At 38.2% G+C, this 19,991-nt stretch overlaps 1 protein-coding gene across 8 annotated transcripts in view; it reads right to left on the reverse strand.

The window, feature by feature from the left end:
* Positions 1-19,991, reverse strand: part of WASHC2C (WASH complex subunit 2C) — a 49,833-nt gene that overhangs the window by 24,029 nt on the left and 5,813 nt on the right. For 6 of the 8 annotated variants that reach the window (XM_031956719.1, XM_031956718.1, XM_031956723.1 and 3 more), the window contains exons 3-16: positions 19,189-19,251; positions 16,690-16,863; positions 15,833-15,926; positions 15,670-15,731; positions 12,538-12,585; positions 11,625-11,738; positions 10,971-11,058; positions 10,505-10,579; positions 8,481-8,596; positions 7,993-8,050; positions 6,906-6,965; positions 6,305-6,472; positions 4,903-5,024; positions 3,479-3,571 (exon numbers count right to left, since the gene is read on the reverse strand). In XM_031956719.1, coding sequence (XP_031812579.1) covers positions 3,479-3,571; positions 4,903-5,024; positions 6,305-6,472; positions 6,906-6,965; positions 7,993-8,050; positions 8,481-8,596; positions 10,505-10,579; positions 10,971-11,058; positions 11,625-11,738; positions 12,538-12,585; positions 15,670-15,731; positions 15,833-15,926; positions 16,690-16,863; positions 19,189-19,251 — 1,335 coding nt within the window. The remainder of the gene's footprint in view (positions 1-3,478; positions 3,572-4,902; positions 5,025-6,304; positions 6,473-6,905; positions 6,966-7,992; positions 8,051-8,480; positions 8,597-10,504; positions 10,580-10,970; positions 11,059-11,624; positions 11,739-12,537; positions 12,586-15,669; positions 15,732-15,832; positions 15,927-16,689; positions 16,864-19,188; positions 19,252-19,991) is intronic. The other 2 variants (XM_031956720.1, XM_031956721.1) reach the window with 2 other exon arrangements.

The raw sequence follows: 19,991 nt of genomic DNA on the forward strand, positions 1-19,991 counted from the left end.
CTAATAGAAGACAGTACCTAGCAACAGGAGCTGCCCTGAATATAGGCTGGGGTTCTCAAAGTCCCTCAGCACAGAGGTCAAGGAGCCTATTTCTACACTTGACAGGAAGGGCCTTGTGACTGCTTTAGTTAGTAATCAATAAGACTTAAGTTTCTGCAGCTGTGAGCTGAGAAAACAAAGGAAGAACCAAGTCCCTATCCTCAAGATCACATCCCGATGGGAAAGACAAAGTGTAGATGCTGACTCCTCCAAAGGGAGGGAAGCCCTTGCAGTGGGAGAGGTTGGCCCCCCCAAGGTTAGGACTTGAGCTGAACCCGGCAGCTGAGGGGGGGTCAGTTAGGAGAAGGAGCAGTAGGAGTCCTGGCCCAGCACGGCTGACTGTCAGGCACACAGAAGCAAGGAGACTAGAGATGCTGAAAGGAGCAACGGGAGGAGTGCCCTAAGCCAACAGAGAGCTTTCTATTCCATCCATCCCCATCAGAGCTTTGGGGAGCTCTGAGAGCTTTCTGAGGGCATGTGTATAGGGATAACAATGACTGGACCTACAGCTTTGGAGGCTGAATGGAGGAGGGAGCACCCCGAGGCAGGCACACCCTCCAGTAGCTTTGGTGAGAGACTGGGCTGAGGCAAGGGGCACCCACGCCAGGGTGTTGGTCATGTGGGAAATCATTAACAACACAGGAACAAGAAGACTCATCACTGCTCTACAATGGATGTTGGAGACTGAGACAAGAAAAGAGGAGGTGCATAGTCAACAACCAGGCTGTGCAACATAATGGAGTTCTGAACAGCTCAGTGTTGTGGGTCTGACTAGAAGGGTTTTAAAATGGGATTGGAGAATGAGGGTGAAACCTGGTTAGATCAAACTATCAAACTGGAAATGACAAGGTGAGAGTCAAGACAAAGGAAGAAGGGCCATGCTGGAACCCCCAGGAATCCTTGAGACCCAAAGGGCCAAGGACAGCGACAACATTTTCAGATCCACAGTCAGTTAAAAGCCAACTAAGCTAGAGCTCTCCACACAAGGAGATAAAGAGAAACCTTGGTACCAGACTCTGAGATGCGGCAGCTACAATGCCGGCATTCTCACAATGAAGACCTCACTCCAAAGGAACAGAAGGCCCAGCAGGGTCAGGAAGACATATTCTCATGCAGAAGTGATGGAACAGATGGGGAAAGCATGGCCTCTTCAGAGAGCACCGATGGAAAGAAGGAGAGGCCAGAAAGCAGGGAGACTGTAGCCAACAGGAGGAGCAACTGCATGCCTGGCCTGCAAATTGGCCTCAGGCCTGCCAAAGGCACGAGAGCAAGTGAGAATGGAGAAACTGAAAGATCAGGGGAGGGGCTTGCTCTGCTCAGAATGTGGAAGCTGAGAAAATCGGAGATTATTTGTGACACATGATCTTGTAAGAACTCCCAGGAGTTTGTGCTCTCTGTCCCTGAATGGAAAACAAGCATTTTAAAAGGCAATGACCCAATAGGGATTTAGAAGAGCTCAGTTCCCTAAGAGTCATGCTCTGAGCTGAATGCATGGAAACAGAAACAAGGGAAAGATTCCTGAAATCTACCCAAAGATCCCAGCTTTTGGGATAAGAACTTACTGTTTGATAAAAATTGCTGGGAAAATTGGAAACTAATATGGCAGAAACTAGGCATTGATCCATACTTAACACCGTACACCAAGATAAGGTCAAAATGGGTTCATGACCTCGGCATAAAGAATGAAATTATTAATAAATTAGAGGAACACAGGATAGTTTACCTCTCAGACCTGTGGAAGGGGAAGGTCTTTATGACCAAAGAAGAACTAGAGATCATTACTGATCACAAAATAGAAAATTTCGAATATACCAAACTGAAAAGTTTTTGTACAACAAAACTAATGCAGACAAGATTAGAAGGGAAGCAATAAACTGGGAAAATATTTTTACAGTCAAAGGTTCTGATAAAGGCCTCATTTCCAAAATATATAGAGAATTAACTCTAATTTATAAAAAATCAAGCCATTCTCCAATTGAAAAATGGTCAAAGGATATGAACAGACAATTCTCAGATGAAGAAATTGAAACTATTTCTAGTCATATGAAAAGATGCTCCAAGTCATTATTAATCAGAGAAATGCAAATTAAGACAACTCTAAGATACCACTACACACCTGTCAGATTGGCTAAGATGACAGGAAAAATAATGATGATTGTTGGAGGGATGCGGAAACTGGGACATTGATGCATTGTTGGTGGAGTTGTGAACAAATCCAACCATTTTGGAGAGTAGTTTGGAACTATGCTCAAAAAGTTATCAAACTGTGCATACCCTTTGATCCAGCAGTGTTACTACTGGGATTATATCCCAAAGAGATTATAAAGAAGGAAAGGACCTGTATGTGCACGAATGTTTGTGGCAGCCCTTTTGTAGTGGCTAAAACTGGAAACTGAATGGATGTCCATCAGTTGGAGAATGGCTGAATAAATTGTGGTATATGAATATTATGGAATATTACTGTTCTGTAAGAAATGACCAACAGGATGATTTCAGAAAGGCCTGGAGAGACTTACATGAACTGATGCTGAGTGAAATGAGCAGGACCAGGAGATCATTATATACTTCACAGTACTATATGATGACCAGTTCTGATGGACCTGGCCATCCTCAGCAACGAGATCAACCAAATCATTTCCAATGGAGCAGTAATGAACTGAACCAGCTATGCCCAGAAAAAGAACTCTGGGAGATGACTAAAAACCATTACATTGAATTCCCAATCCCTATATTTATGCACACCTGCATTTTTGATTTCCTTCATAAGCTAATTGTACAATATTTCAGATTCTGATTCTTTTTGTACAGCAAAATAACGTTTTGGTCATGTATACTTATTGTGTATCTAATTTATATTTTAATATATTTAACATCTACTGGTCATCCTGCCATCTAGGGGAGAGGGTGGGGGGTAAGAGGTGAAAAATTGGAACAAGAGATTTGGCAATTGTTAATGCTGTAAAGTTACCCATGCATATATCCTGTAAATAAAAGGCTATTAAATTAAAAAAAAAAAAAAAAAGATTCCTGAAATCTCTTGTGAAGTCTATTTTTCTCTTCATAAATATATCTTCTTGAATCCTTCCTTTATAACCTCCTTGTTACTTTTTAGTAAAAAGCAAACCGATTTCTCTCCCCAAGGTCACTGTCCTGCCCCCAGATGACCTCCATGGACAATGGTCAATTGTGGTGGTTGGTCAATGCCCCAGGTCAGAGAAGCAGACACTGCAATCGAGGTGCTGGACCAAAACCTCACAGTCATAAATTCCAGGTCACCCCAAACCCAAATAACATCAGTTATGGTCAAAGGAAAGGAGTAGGAGGCCCCTCTAGTGAAAATGACCAGATCCAGGCTTTCCCCCAAATCTCTCCTAAACTAAATTTCATGAACATGACTGAGCTTTAGAAGACAAGACCCAGAAATATATGAACACCTCACCTCTGAGTCCTCCTCATCTGAGAATAAACCTTTTTGTTTCTTGGAAACGTCTTCTGACAAAGCCTTGAGATTTTTGCTGGAAGACGGCGTAACCTTTGTTAAAACAAAAGAAAACACAAAAATTGAAGGAACCATCTTTGATCCTTTCATTAAATAGTAAGAGCCTAAATCCAAGTAAATAAATGCATGTGTAGTACTGCTACTTGGAAGTTATGCCTGATTTCTTAAAAATTAGGCAAAGTCCTTTATAAATATTATCTCTTTGATTCTTGGTAGATACCATTAATATTCCCATTTTATAGCTGGTAAAACTGAAGAGGGCAGAAATTGTGATCTGCCCAGGGTCACATAGCCAGTGAGTGTCTAAGATTCAGGTTTTCTGAGTAAGACTGGTACTTTATCCACTGTTCCACCTCACTGCCTCAAAAGAGAAAATAACCTTTCTGAGAGCAAAATATAGAACAACTCAAAAGAAGCCCGGTTGTATTGCTTTAAAATAATAAAGTGTGAATGTCTATACACTTAAAATGAGAAAAAAAATCTCCAGGATTGGACTCTACATAAAACATGCTTCAAAAGCTGGTTCTGCCCCTTCCTCGGGAGAGCTGAAGTGTTCTGAACTGTGCAGGCCTGTGAATTGGTCAAGTCTGAATTTTCTCAAGTTAGAGATTTTAAATTGCTTGCCAATTGTTATTGCCAAAGACCTTTGAAACTAAAGCAGAATCTCAGCATTCTGCTCTCTCCCATGAGCATTAGGTGGAAAGAGCATTACCATGTGCTCACAAAATAGGTCAACTAACATGTATATATGTATGCTTCTAAGTCAAAATACATAGGTAAGTTTCATTATGAATTTTTTTCTACACTGGGACAAAGCAACATGTCACAAAGGAAGTATTGATGGAAAAAGGAAAAGAAAAATATCAACATCAATATGCCCAGAAGTGCTGGGCACTCTAAGGAAGTTCAATTCAGCCAACAGTTATCAAGGATCCACTGTGTATATAACATGGCACCAGGCCCTGGGGAAGAGGGACGGCTTAGATGAAAAGTTCCCCTTCTGAAGCTTATGCCAGTAGAGGACGTAGACAATTCAGAAGGAAGAGCAGCTCAGTGTGGTGGAGGGGACCAGCAGGTCTGGGCAGCCCTTGAGAGCTGGATGGATGAGGCACAAACCCCATGGCTTGCACTCTGTATTAATATTGTGTTAATGTATGTCTGTCCACTCTATCTTTGCTATTTTTGCATTTCTTTTCCTGCCCAGTACAGGAGCCCATGGTAGGTCTTGATAAACATTCTTTTAATTGGATGTTAGACCTACTTCATAATACAGTTCAACTCATTTTAATTTGGTTCAAGGTGAACTAAGTATAGACTCCCCCAAGAAAAACACCCATGTGTACAGCCACCCCCTCCTCCATCACCTTCTCAACTGCCTCCTTGGTTTCAGGACTGAGAGAATCACTGGAAGGAGTGACTGCTTTCTTTTTGAAGAGATCTTCCTCTTCCTCCTCCTCCTCATCAAACAGATCAACAGTTGACTTGACTTTGATTTAAAGAAGAAAAAGTTGTTTTGAAAAACTTAGCACACCATTAAAAATAGTGCTTTTGTTATTTTTTAAGGGAAAAAAAGCAAAACAACAAGATGACCAGCTTCCACACCCCATCAACCTCAAGGCTAATGCCAGAATATCAGTAATGTCTTGCAATGAGCTGAAATTAGATGAAATGAGCGCGACAGGAATGAGGCTTCATTCAATACTGAGGAAAACATGAAATTGGCACAATGAGGACAGTTAAAAACATGAGAAGTAGTGGGAGGTGGGATTTTTCCTCAAAGACCTAAAGGGCTAACAGTTGTCCAAAAGTCACCCCAGCTTCAAAAGAAGACAACAATGGAAGCTGTCTTTCTAAGACATTGAGAATGTTCTTTTTTTTTTTTTCCTGCTGTCCTATTAATCAACAGAGTCCTCCATGGGCAAGGACCTTTGTGCTCTTCTTAGGTCTCCAGGTAAAGTCATTTTGTTACCGCTTATTTTTTCACTCCTATTTTAATTCCATCCCAGTAAGATCATAGGACTTGAGAGCTGAGAGGTAACTTAAGCAACACCTAGGCAAATTGCCTCATCGTATAGATGGGGAAAATGAGGCTCAGGAGGGAGAAGTGGTCATCCAAGGTTACAGATAGTGAATTACAGTACCAAGACCTGAGCCCAGGGCATGTGACTACCAATGCAGGGATTCCTCTCTTACATGATGAAAGAAACTCTCTGCTTCTAACACTGAGGAAACTGGGGAAGAAATACACATTATTCCCAAACCCTTACATTAGCCAGGGCTGAAGAAGTAGTGGTGCTGGTTACAGGAAGACTGATCTGGGATCCAAGTGGTAGCCCTCTGGGCAGGAAGAATGTAAAGTGGTTTTCAGACCTTCAACAGGGAGAAGCTGAGGTCCTGGGAAAACTCCTTGCCCACAGTTTTTAATATTCTTGCTGGTGGCTTTAACTTTTGTGAATTGCTTTTCAACTGCCTCAGAAACTGCTCTTCCCTTGGGTATTTGTACAAGTCTTTATTACATGGATTTGAATCTTCAGGCTTTGAGTGATTGACTGCATCAGGAGCTGAATATAACGAGGCTCCTGATGTTGGCAGGAGCCTTTCTTCCAGCTGCTGAAGACATCTGCTCCTGGACCAGTATAAACCAGGGCAACGTGCAGGGTGCCCTGAATAAATCAGAGAGCTAACTAGGGCCTCTTTGCCTTCGCAGTCCTTGGTTAAAAGTCATTTCAAATCATCTGCATGAAAATAGAGAAAGGCAACACATACCTGCAAGTCCGGGTTTGCTGCTAGATGTCACAAAGAAGTCATCGTCATCATTATCAAAGAGGCCAGCCGGGGCAGGGCTTAGTGGAGTTTTCCCTTGTGAGGACTGTGGAGGCCGCTGGGGCTCCTTTGGTGACTGAGCTGAAGGAACACTGAACACATCGGCATCGCCTAAAATCAGAAGAAGATGAGTCAATAGATTTAGGGATCGTGTGCCTCACCGTGCCATACAAAGCTGCTAATTTCCCTCAAAGTCTAATGACTTTCAACTTTTTCAGAAATACTTCTCCAGCTATAAAATGCTACAGCCGCTGAAAAGGTCAGCTCAAACACATTCCCTCTTACACAAATCATCTATTTTTGGGAAGCTGTTTTTTCCAAACACAAGTCTGTCTGTGTGTAAAGGTTTATTGTCAAGAGGCAAGGACCGTGTGTGTGTATAACAGCCAGTCTAATAAACAAACTGATGCTCTTAATGACGGCTCTGAAGAAGTCTTGAGTTATTCACCACCACATGCTAGTCTGATCTTTGAAGGTTATATTTTAAAAAAGATATGTTAAAAATGACAAAAGTAAAAAGACGAAACCTTAAAAATGGATATACCTAAGAACAAAGACACAGCTCCTGCTGGTATCTTTTTTCCAGGTTTGGCTGATGAAGTCTCTGGAATAAGGAAATAAATCATTAAATTCACTTTTTTGAAAAGTTAAATTGGAGAAATGTTTTTGGTGGTTGAAATTAATTGATCTTACATGTCTTACTTTTAAATTCATAATTTAGTTTTTTTTTTTAAATTTGACATTACTCCTTCAGGTGGTTAACATAATCTAAGGACATATTTAAAGGGAGATTAAAATAGTGTAACAGGATTTTAACTCTGTCCAGATTATAAATGTTAGTTTATAGTGATCCCTCAATAATATAATAGGTTTGATATTAGTAGTCATTTCTTGCTTTCCTGACAGGTAAAGGAGTAAAAAGAGAATGTTAGAAAGCCCACAGACTTGTTAATGGATAAAGTGATGGTGGGTACAATCCTAAAAATACTTTCCAATAGTCTCTCTATTCAGGAGAAAGAACAGATAGATTAAGAACAATAAAAAGGAAATGTGTGTATATCAACCACTGAATACTTATTTAGAAGTGATTATTTCACAGTCTAGCAAGATTGCTACAAACAGCCATTTCAGTTTCCTTATTTATTAATGGGAAGAATAATCCTTTGTGCTCTATTTTACAAGGTTATTTTAGGAAAAATGTTTTGCAAATCTTAGAATGCTAAGTATAAGTTATCATTATTGATCAACTCTGTTTATACAAACAAAACCTTGGTGATATTCCTTAATACATTTGGTTTTACCCATACCCAATGTTTATAATAAGCCACTTTTCTTGTCAATCTCTGTAAGATGGGAAATTAGAGAACATTTCCAAGTTGTTCATTCTGATGGGCTAGATTTGAATACGGAGTTTACAAAGAATGCTTTTTATCATTGCTTGTATCATTGTAAGAAAAGAAAAAATTTCTTACAATGATATAAAACATATGAACTAGATGCTTTTAACTGGACTAACAGAATTGTGCCTAACAAAATAATTCCTGGGAACAAGCTAAAAAGAATTTAGAGCTTTAAAACAAAATCTTGAAAACCTCTTCCCCTAGTAATACAAATTCAGATCTCATCCTTACCTTCTTTAGCTGGGATTTGATTTTCATTGTCTTTAGGGGCTTCTGAAAAGAGGTCACTCTGATCATTTCATGGAAATCAAATGGGTAAAAAAAATTAATAATGAAGTATTAAACATTTGAGATTTTTTCCAAACTACAGACAACTAAGATTATTACTGCTCTGTGTAGAAAAGAACCCTTGCAAAGTCCAGGATGCTCTCTATAACCTGGATACAGTCTGCCCTCCTGAATTAAGACTGTTAAACAATCAAGAACTTGAAAAACCATAGTCTATCCCAGGAGTTAATGCCTATAAATCAGGACTATCGCCTAGAAAGTATTGTACAGTCTACTGGTCAGGAAAACTGCGAATGACTATCCCTTATACATCAAAGGACATCAGGATAGCCATCAAAGCAGGAAAAGGAACAGTGGCTACCTGAGGTAGAGAACCATTTTGGTAAAGTGGGGAACAGATTATTCTTTTCTGCTTCTCATCTCCAACTGACCTCATCATCATCATCAAAGAGTCCCATTCCTCCACTAAAAAGGCCTCCTCTAGAGCCAAATGGTGAGAAGTCTTCATCTGTCAATTTAGGCGGTTTGAACATGTCATCCTCTTCATCTGGGAAAGAAAAAACAAACCACAATTCTGAAAAATGCAAATGAATGAAGAGTCCCACTTTGTAGCCATCTCTGCAAATTTTTCACTAGGAATACAAAAAGAAGCTGGCCACAAATAAGCCCTGAATTCAAATTCTAAGGGATTTAAAATCTTCCACATGAACAGTAACACTTTCCAAATCACTGAGATTTGTTTGTGGTGTTCTGTTGTCCTTGCTCTCTGGGAATTTATGGCATGTGTGGGTATTCATGCCAAGAGAAAATTTATATTGAAGAGATATGCAATATTACTGTTTTATAAAAAATGACAAACAAGCTGATTTTAGAAAGGTCTGGGAAGATTTACATGAACTGATGCTGAGCAAAATGAGCAGAACCAGGAATACATTGTACATAATAAAAGCAAGAATGTGTGATGATCAGCTTTGAAAGGCTCGGTTCTTCTAAGCAGTTCAGTGATCTGAAGTAATCCCAATAGACTTTGGACAGAAATTGCCATTTGCATCCAGAAAAAGATCTAAGGAGACTGAATGTATCAACACATGCCATGTTCACTTCTTTTTGTTTTTTAATCTCTCCCATTATTTTTCCCTTTTACTCTGATTTTTCTTTCCCAATATGATTCATAAAGCAATGTGTACTAAAAATAAAGTTATAAAAAAAAAGATATGCAGAGGTAAGTTGGTTAACAAATTCTGATAAAATGCTTATAATATGTACATCTATTAGCAATAAGCAGGATTTACGAATGTTGAAGAGAACAAAAATCAAATGTTCTAAGTTTATATTTGGATATGGTATGGGACTGGTCCAAGAGGCTGTTAGTTCCTGTATAGCAGACAATTCTGTGAAGAGGATGATCACTTGTTTGGTTACTTCCCTTCTTAGGGAAGATTCTGTGAAGGTAGAATTTACAAAGATTCTGAAAGAAAATTAGCCCAAAATGAAGAGTATTTCAGACAGATATTTGGATAGACTTCACTTAGTGTAAAATAGTACTAAATGTATTTTTAAAAAAGACACATAGGTCTATGAAAATTCAGAGGAAAAAAACAATCACTTCTAGCTAGAGTCCAAGGCTGACGGAGAAGAGGTAGTATCTGAAATGAACCGTGAAATATAGGTAACAAATAAGAACTGAGATGGGCTCCCAGGTGAGGGAGAAGAAAGTGGAAAACTATTCCAGGTAGTATATTTAGGTCAGCTAGGGAATGATAAAAATGCATTGATACTCTTACTTCCTGGAAACTGGACCATTACACTTCTACAAACAGGAGGATCTGAGGGTAGTCTACATTAAGCTTATGAAAATGACTAAAATCTGATCATCTTTTCTCATATAGGTCTCCACCACTCTATTCTTATAAAATTGATTTTTTGAATCTAAGCAAAACACTTATCTTTTAAATATCATATAGGAGGCAATTTCAATTGCTGATAATATATCAAGAATTTTCCATTTTTAAAGTCTAGATTGAAAATCAGAAAGGTATTTCTAAATGCTCAAACCCAAGATGTTCTAAAGTCTGGCCAGGAACCAGGATCAGGAAGACCAGTATCCAGTTCCTAAGATATAACCTCTCATCCTTCTGAAAACGAAGGCCACACCACCTGATGCTTCTCCATTCTCTGGTACTGGTTGTTTTACCTTCAGGATCCTCTGGGCATCAGAGGCTGTAGCTTAACTTGAAGAGGGCCAGACACTGGATCTGTGGGGCCTTTGATTTGTTTATGCCTAAAATCAAGATATGCCTTTAGGGCAAAGCGGTCTCTTTTGGATGTTCTAACTAAATAAGCAAAGCCAGCTGTTTACAAACAAATGCAATGACTACTTTGGGCATTTTACAGGTGACATTCTGGGCTATAAGGCCTCTAATTCAATATAAACAAAAAACAGAGAAAGGCTTACCATCGGAAGGAACTTTCCTGATATCCTTCTTCTCCTTCGTTGTTCTCTTGGTTTTTGCATCCCCTGAGGCTGTGACTTAAAAAGAGCAGTTTAGAATTTATACAAAGATTTTTCTGTAGAAAAGTTTTTAACTTATGCTAATACAACAAGACTGAATGGTAAATAAAATTAGGTCAAAGCCAAAATCTAGTTTTAGTATTTTTTCTGCTTTTTCATGCAACAGAAATGCATTGCATATAATTGTTATTAATTTAGAAGTTATCACAGTTACACATTCTCAAGCTGTTTTCTTTTTAACAGTGTCCATAAACAGGAAGATTTAAATAAAGCCTTATAGGCTGTCCAATTCCATCAATGAATAAAAGTGAAAGATGTACCTGATAAAATCTAGGGAGACCAATCTAGTCCTTATACTTTTTGGAGAGGGGAAGAAGGAAATTTCAAATAGTAAATGCCTGGGGCTTACTTGTCTGCCCCTCATATGTTCGGCTTGTCCCATCTCCTTTGATTCTTGCTGCCAGCTCATCAGCAAATGAAGTAGGTCGATTTCTTTTCTATAAGTACAAAAGTGAAAGATGAGTAATTTTTTTTTTGCAATGTACTGAAAGCACTTGAGAGCTTTCAGTTCACTTCTCAGTAGGATACTTACTAAAAGCTTTATAGGGTCAATGATAAGACTAGAAATTAAAATGAGAGGGATATAAATAGGACATAAACACAGAACTGGATCAACAAGGTGAGAAGTGCAACCTCTCAGATATCTCCAGCCACATTAAGTTTCCAGTCCTCCTGTGCTCTTCTATGTTACTGCCCAGATCTGTAGACAAGGGCACTGTTTGAGAAAAAAACCTCTTCAATAAGGGAGGAAATATCTTGTGCCTTATGTTCCTGGCATGGTAATAAATATTTGATCATGCAATTTTCAAAACTGGGATGGTGACATAACAAAGTGTTTGTCAAATGGTTTGATGTTTGAGCTACCTTTAGAGAAAGAAGTATAGTAATACTGTTGTCTAAAAATACTTTATAAATATTAACTGCAAAAGAAAAGAGATGAATAAACAGAGGAAGAAATGCTTCTTTCTTGCCCGAACCCAGAATAATAACGGCATTCTCTTACAGGTCTAATATTTTCTCCAACGACCTCGTCTCCTTCTTCCTCTTCCTTTTCAGAATCACCGAAGAGATCACAACCATCCTCCTCCTCTTCTTCATCACTTATCAGTGCTATGTGCTGATGAGCAATATCAGAACATTCCAGATTAAAATCTAACCTTTACAGGCAACTGTGCTCAGGCTGTTAAGGCAATAGATTCTGTCAGTCAATTTAAAGTTTTAGGATCTTCTCTCTAAAATGAAACATCTTTTCAACTAAATGGGAAAAAAAAGAGTCAATTAATACAGTTTCCCTTATTGTGTCACGCCAGTATTAGGCACATGGAATAAACAGCTTTTCTGTACTGAAAGCTCTACATCTCACTAATTTATAAACAGTTCATCTTCTCACATCCTGTTCACAATTGTTTAAAATCTGATTACCTGTTAGATAGTAGGTACTAAAGCAAACAGTCTCTTAATGAAAATGTAATTACTAGAATCCAAGCTATATTGAAATAACATATATAACAGGTTTTGCAAGCCTTAAAACACCAAATAAATACTAACTGTTATTATTACTAATTTTTTGTTATTAAATTTGCCCATTAATAGGAAGCACAAATGGAGAATGGTTAAAAAAAAAAAAAAAAAGACAATTCTAAGAAGAGTTTTAAATGATAAGCTAGGAGAGGCTTAAAACATACTTTCTGGTCACATACTTCATTTAACAGTTGGAAGATTTATTTTCAAAAACTTTTCCTAAAAGTGAATTCTCTGAGGTGGGATACCAAAAGAAAGCAACAAAGAGTTTTTACTCTGGTAACCAAGTTTACCAATGGGTAATACTTTTGGTGGAGGACATATATCTTGTTAAATCCTAACTTCTTCCATAAGCCAGAAATGAACTGAATTATATCAAGACAGTAGTACCTTACCGGCTTTTGGTCATTTTCACTCTGATTGCCAAAGTCATCATCTGACTCCTTGAAGAGAAACAAGCCAATTTTTGTTAATACAAACTTTATATATATAAGTCATATACTTTCAAATTTTAGGTCTTTGAAGTAGGTTAATTTCAATTGACTACTCTATTTTTGCATCTACTTATAATTTCATATGCTATCAACATACTAGAGAGAGATGCAGAAAGATTTCTAGTTGGATGTGTTGCCAATATTTAAACTTTGTTTTCTATGGAGTTTAAAATGGCTGATTTCTGTCCATCTGTAACATAAACCTTATATATTTTGTGAATAAATAATTCTAACTCTACTTCACTGCACAAGTTTAGCTTGTCCCAATTGCAGAGTATTTCACTATCCAGAAAGCAATCTAACTAACTCATTTCTCTGATTAGCAATTTCTTATAAAAATTTTTAAAAAAAGGTACTAAATACTAATAAAAAGATTCAAAGTATCTGATAATTGTACAAAACCAAACCCCTAACTCATTTGCTAAAAGCATTCTCCAATAGAAAAGTATTCAAAGGATATGAACAAAAAAGGTCTCAAAAGAAAAAAACAGTAACTGTATGAAAAGATGCTCCAACTCAATAAACTGGTAAAGATGAGGAAAGATGGGAATAGTCAAGTGTTAGAGAGCTTGTTGAAAGATATGAACACTAGTACATTGTTAGTGGAGCTGTGAATTATTAGGACTATTTTGAAAGCAATTTGGAATTAAGCAATTAAAGTTATTAAAATAAAAATGCCCTTTCACCCACAGATTCCACTATTAGGCATATACCCCAAGGAGGTCATTGATAAAAAGGCTCTACAGGCACCAAAATATTCATAACAGCACTTTTTTTGTTGCCATATCAAAGAACTGGAAACAAAGTAGTTGCCACTGATTTGCAAATATAAGGAGTACAGAGAAGCATGGGTCTTATATGAGCTTATGAAACATGAATTAAGTAGAGCTAAGACAATAATATACATGATTGATAAATGGAAAGAATCACTACCACAAAACAATCAAAAGTCAACAATGCAAAATTACAAATAAACTTGGTTCCCAAAGACACTTCTTCCTTTATTCTTTTATGGATGTGAAAAATTCACAAGTATGGTATATACTTTCAGATTTTTTTGATGTATCTCAGTTTTACGCTTTTTCTCTTCTCTAAAAAATACATGACAAGGGCAGCTAGGTGGCGCAGTGGATAGAGCACCAGTCCTGAAGACAGGAGGACCTGACATTGGCCTCTGACACTTAATACTTCCTAGCTGTGTGACCCTGGGCAAGTCACAACCCTAACTGCCTCGGCCAAAAAAAAAAAAAAAAATCGTGTGTGTGTGTGTGTATACACACGTATGAGAGACAGCTCTCTGGGAAGGAAATATGGGGGAAATTTGATCAATGTATGAAACAAGCTATGTCAATAATATTTGTTTTTAAAATACTCATCTATTTTGCTGCTTATCCTTCATTCTCAGAGAAGACCATAACATAAGGATGTCATGATATGCAAGTGAACTGGATTTAAGTGACGGTGGGTTTTGCAAAGTCACTAGTCTCATTTTCTCTTCCACAGCCATGAGGTTCCAGTGACAAGACATAAATTAGAATGACTGGAGATGGCCCTGGATGTAATAGGAGATCTTGGCCTTTTTAAGCTCAGGTCTTTCCAAGGTATCTATTACTAAGTTATTGGAGAATTAGCAGCACATAGTAGGTCTTCCTCTGCCTAGGCTTGTGATTTTATGTTAAAGCTTTTATTTCTAGATATGAGTCTTACCATCTCATGCCTTATCAACTTTTCTACCAAAAAGGGTATATTTATATCTTGCATATTGTGTTGTTTTTTTCATGTCACTGAATAGCTATGCTCGAAGTATCCATTTACGGCAAAAGCCAATCCCCTTGCAGTGAGGCTGTCAGTGAATAATAGGTATCTAACAAACTTTAGGGAACAGCAGACAGAGGGCTCATCCGCTTGAGTTAAAATCTGGCCTCAGACTTACAAGCTGGGTGGTCCCAGGCAAATCACTTAACTGTGTTTGCCTCAGTTTTCTCTTTTGTAAAATGAGTAAGAGAAGGAAACAGCAAACCACTCCAGTATCTCTGCCAAGGAAACCCAAATGGGGTTATGAAGAGTTGGACACTACTGAAACGAATGAGTGACAATAAACAATAGATTGTAAGCTCTTTAAGCCTCTTTCCATACTAGAAATTCTCAAGAGTAAAAAGGACCAGAAAACTGATTAACAGAAATGTAGAGTTTCAGACTCAAAAGTGACATAAAGGGATGAAGTATGATTAAGGTTCAAATCCCAAAAGGTGAAAAGGCTGTGTTAAAATTTTTCTCATTGTGCTACCCTGGTATTAAATGTATGGATTATTTATCTTAGAAAGGGCCTAGAAAGGTGAACTGTGGAAAGAGCACGAATTCGGAATCAAGACAGACCCTACCTTTCACATTTACTGCTTTGTGACCATGGACTTGGGAGATGGAAGGAATTTAGAACACATCTTAGGTTCTCCACTTGACTGATCTGGGCCTGGGACCCAGAGAGAGTGAAAGCCTTGTTCCCAATCACACAGGCCCTAAGCAGCAGAACGATAGCCTGAACGGAGTTCTCTGCTTCCTGGACTGGCCTTCCCTATTCCTTGGGCCTGCTTTTTCTGAACCCATTTTTTCAACTAATTCACACTTTGAATACAGTTGACCACGAGCCTCTGCTAGAGGCAAAACACTCAATTTGGCTGTCCTGTCCTACCTCGATGGGGTCAGAGCCAGGCTTGAACCCCAGTCTTGGGAACCCTACTCCAGGGATCTTTTTATTTCAAAAGACACGAAAAGAACTCCCTGGGAGCTAGAGTAAAAGTTCCAAAAGAAGTATACATTAACATCAAGGCCTTGAAACTGCCATCCTTGACTAAGGGGAAGAGGAACAAAGCTGTTTCCTGGACTGCATCCACTACTGGCAACATCTGCAATCCCAACTCTGCCCATGAAATGTCTCAGTATGGGACCTCTGTCCTTGCTGAAAGCTATAGCGGATCACTCAATGATTCACAAAAAGCTCATTATCCCCATCATGGCGCTCTCAACAGAACTTACCTCTTCATCTTTATCTTCTTCACTATCCAAGACACTATCTGGTTCACTGTTTAAAGAGCCTTCTATTTAAAGAGAGAAGACTTAGTTAGAATGCATCATGAAAAACCAAAATTAACAGCATTCCCAGAGGCTTTAACAAGTTAGAAAGTGGTGTTAAACATACCTTCACTTGAAAGATCTCCAAGACCTACATCTTCTTGCTCCATGAACAACTGGGAACCAATCAAGTAAGGCAAAGGGCGATCTATATAGAGATCCTGCCAAGAATGAAGTGAGTTAAAGCTTTAAAGGTAAACTCCTTCCGAGACTTAGAAATAAGTAATGACATTTTCCCATCAGCCATCTTGTTTCCTTAATTCCCCGTCCCATCCACTAAATAGAAGACTGTAAGCAATAACTAAACACTTTGTAATCCAAAGTATTATAGAATGAAAATGCATGTCTGGGATTAGTATGAAGAATCACAGTTAAGGCTACAAAGGATATAAAATTAAGCAAGAGGCTGGATTAAGCCAATTCTTGCTTTAAAGGATCGTAATAACAAATGTATTAGATGGTAGTGAACATATGCAACTTGAGGAAGCATAGCACAAATGCTAAGTTCATAATTATAATTTTAGTTCAAACACTTGTAATTTTTATGGCTGCATCAGGGGTTTTTTGAAAAACATTTGCTAATACAAATAAACTTAATTTTTGCTTTCTTTAATATTGTAAACTACGGGGGTCCATAATATAAGAGGTAAAAGAGCAGGTTTCAAAACTTGAAAATAACCACTTGGAGAAACCATATAAAGGTTTAAAAAAAGAGAATCAAGGGAAATTAAATCCAATTCCTTCTCCCCATTAAAGCAAATTTCAGAATCATATAAATTTACTTTTAAAAGCTTATAGACTTGATATTTACTACTACTATTAGTCCTCTGGTACCATTCATCTGATTTCAAGTGAAGGATTTGGAAACAAGACAAGCTAGTCCACAGACTCTGCCAGGTGGACTAAGGATCAGGGGGCTGTCACCTTTGGCTCAAGGATCAGTTCTACTCTTTCATTTGCTTCTTCTTCTTCAGAATCTGAATTGCCAGCCTTTATATCAAGTTGTTCAAATGCACTGTCCAATACCAGTAACCCATAGTTGACAGCTTCCTGGACTTTGGGAATCAGATCCGCCTCTTTTTGTTCCCGGGTTTTCTCCTATAAACAAATAAGAAAAGGTCCTTTACGTTTCTATTCTGGGACAAAATTGTTCGTGACAAAATTATGCATGGTGACTAAAGCACAGTAGGAATTATCAACATGAAGAACATGTGCTAAAAGAATGCCAAAAGACTCTTTAAAATCTGAATCTAGAGTAACAAAATTTTAGGAGAAATTAGTTAAGTTGCAAAACTCAGACCCAAGGACTGACTTTTATTTTCCCTTTGGTGACAAATGGGAGTATCCTATCTGCCATGGTGCTGCTTCCACAGCCATCCTCTAATGTTTCTTGCTCCTTCTTGCCCTGGCTTAATGACTCCATGGAGAATGATGCTAGAAATGGATAATCAGATGCATGCAACTAGAGCAAAAATTAAAATTACTGTCAAAGACATGGATAAGATTAATGTTAATAGGTGTGCAATGAGTCTCCCAGCCTCTAGCACCTCTCCAATTCATTCTGCATGTGTGCCAGATAATTTTAAAAGCTTGTTTTATAATCATCAGTCTTTGTTCATAAAGCTTCAAAAGTTCTCCATCATCTAGAAGAGTCTAGCTTCTTACCCTAACACTCATGGACTGTCACTCATACTACCTATCTCTCTACAGTTATCTCACCCCTGTCTCCTACTCCCAAATTTCCCTTAGTTTCAGCTTAACTAAACTTTCCACTGCTACTTTCTTTCTTTCTTTTTTTAATAGCCTTTTATTTAGAGGTTATATGTATGAGTAACTTTACAGCATTAACAATTGCCAAACCTCTTGTTCCAATTTTTCACCTCTTACCCCCCACCCCCTCCCCCAGATGGCAGGATGACCAGTAGATGTTAAATATATTAAAATATAAATTAGATACATAATAAGTATACATGACCAAACTGTTATTTTGCTGTACAAAAAGAATCAGACTCTGAAATATTGTACAATTAGCTTGTGAAGGAAATAAAAAATGTAGGTGGGCATAAATATAGGGATTGGGAATTCAATGTAATGGTTTTTAGTCATCACCCAGAGTTCTTTCTCTGGGCATAGCTGGTTCAGTTCATTACTGCTCCATTGGAAATGATTTGGTTGATCTCGTTGCTGAGGATGGCCTGATCCATCAGAACTGGTCATCATCTAGTATTGTTGTTGAAGTATATAATGATCTCCTGGTCCTGCTCATTTCACTCAGCATCAGTTCGTGTAAGTCTCTCCAGGCCTTTCTGAAATCATCCTGTTGGTCATTTCTTACAGAACAATAATATTCCATAACATTCATATACCACAATTTATTCAGCCATTCTCCAACTGATGGGCATCCACTCAGTTTCCAGTTTCTAGCCACTACAAAGAGGTCTGCCACAAACATTCGTGCACATATAGGTCTTTGGGATATAAGCCCAGTAGTAGCACTGCTGGATCAAAGAGTATGCACAGTTTGATAACTTTTTGAGCATAGTTCCAAATTGCTCTCCAGAATGGTTGGATTCGTTCACAACTCCACCAACAATGCATCAATGTCCCAGTTTTCCCGCATCCCCTCCAACAATCATCATTATTTTTTCCTGTCATCTTAGCTAATCTGACAGGTGTGTTCCACTGCTACTTTCATACAATACTGCACCTCCCTATCTCAAAAGTTTCACTCAGTCTTTCCTGTCTAAAATAGCTCCCCTCCTCTGCAGACGAAGTCATTGCTTTTGGTTTCCCTCTTTCCTCTGCCCTGTTATAACGTTCAGTGCTTAGTTTGTGCTATGTCCATGTCCTGGATTGCTAAGCAGAGAAAGGTTCTTGAGGACAGAGATCTTATCTTGGGTCCCCAGTGCTGAGCACAATGCTTTGAACTCAGAAGCCAATCAGTAAGTGTCTGTGCCACTGCTTGAGTGGTTGCCCAAGTCTGAAGGCAGGAAGACTCGATCCAAGAAACGTTAATTACGGTTAAAAGAGCTCCCAGGGCCAGGTCCTTGTCATTAACCAAATGGGATACTTAGAATCCAGGAACAAGATGAGGAGACTGGATCACTTAGGAGACTTACTAAGAACAGGTCTGGAGGTATTGCATATTTGTGATAAAAATTACTAAACCATGGCTGTGACTCTCAAAACCTGAGCTAACAGAAGTTCACTTCTAATTCTCCTGCACCATTGAAGCATTCAGGAACTTAGTTCATGTGATAATAACTATACTAAATGTAGTAAAAACAAGACCCAGAATCATTTAACAGTCGATAATGGATTTGCACCAGAAATTACTGTTTCTACATTAAAAACTGTGTGTGATGCCTGTTCCAGCTTAATAATAGATTGGAGGATTCATAAATGATTGAAGACCCCAGATACCTGTTCTGTTTTCTCAGCTTCAGCCTTGGGAATTGGCTCCTCCACTTCTTCATCATATACACGCTAAGAGAAGGAAGCAAATTAATTAAAATAAAATTAGAAAATTCACTGGGCAGCAACCATAAGCCAGGTTACCTAAGTAATCAAGTAGTAATTATTCCTTAAAAGGTTAAGTTTTAATGTTACCCTTAAATAGGAACCAAAAGAAAAAAAATGATTACTGAGATCTCCAACTTTTACAGAAGGGTTCTTCTGTAAAGATAATTTTGTTATCAGTTCTAGGGGATGCAAATACACTTAATACTTAATTAAGGCAACAAAGAAAAGACTAAGATACAGACATATACATGGGAGTTTTAAACAGAGAAAACAAGCTCCTTATACAGAGTAGTCTAAAAGTCTCAGTGCAGTTTTATTAACTAAGGTTTTTGGATCACCTTGCATGAATGAGAAAAAGTCTGTAACATATTATCCCCAAAGCTAAAGATATTAAGAAATAATTGGATCCAGAGTTGAAATATAAAATTGTTTCTAGTAGAAATAAGCAACAATCATCACCATTAAAATGAGTGCTTCCTGCTTGATCCATCCTGCCTCTCATCACCAGATACGATCACAACTCACAGCTCAAAAAGCTTATGATGAGGCAGCATAGGACTGACTTGCCCTAATTCATCTTGCCAATGACAGGAGCTGTCCATGGTTCATTCTCAGCAGACACCAGCCTTTATTAGGAGCCTGGATTTTCCTCAAAGATTACTCTGGTTCTGATCTCTACTTCTTGATTTGCTGCCTTTGAGTTG

This window comes from Sarcophilus harrisii, chromosome 2 (assembly GCF_902635505.1).
Source record: "Sarcophilus harrisii chromosome 2, mSarHar1.11, whole genome shotgun sequence".
Lineage (NCBI taxonomy): Eukaryota > Metazoa > Chordata > Mammalia > Dasyuromorphia > Dasyuridae > Sarcophilus > Sarcophilus harrisii.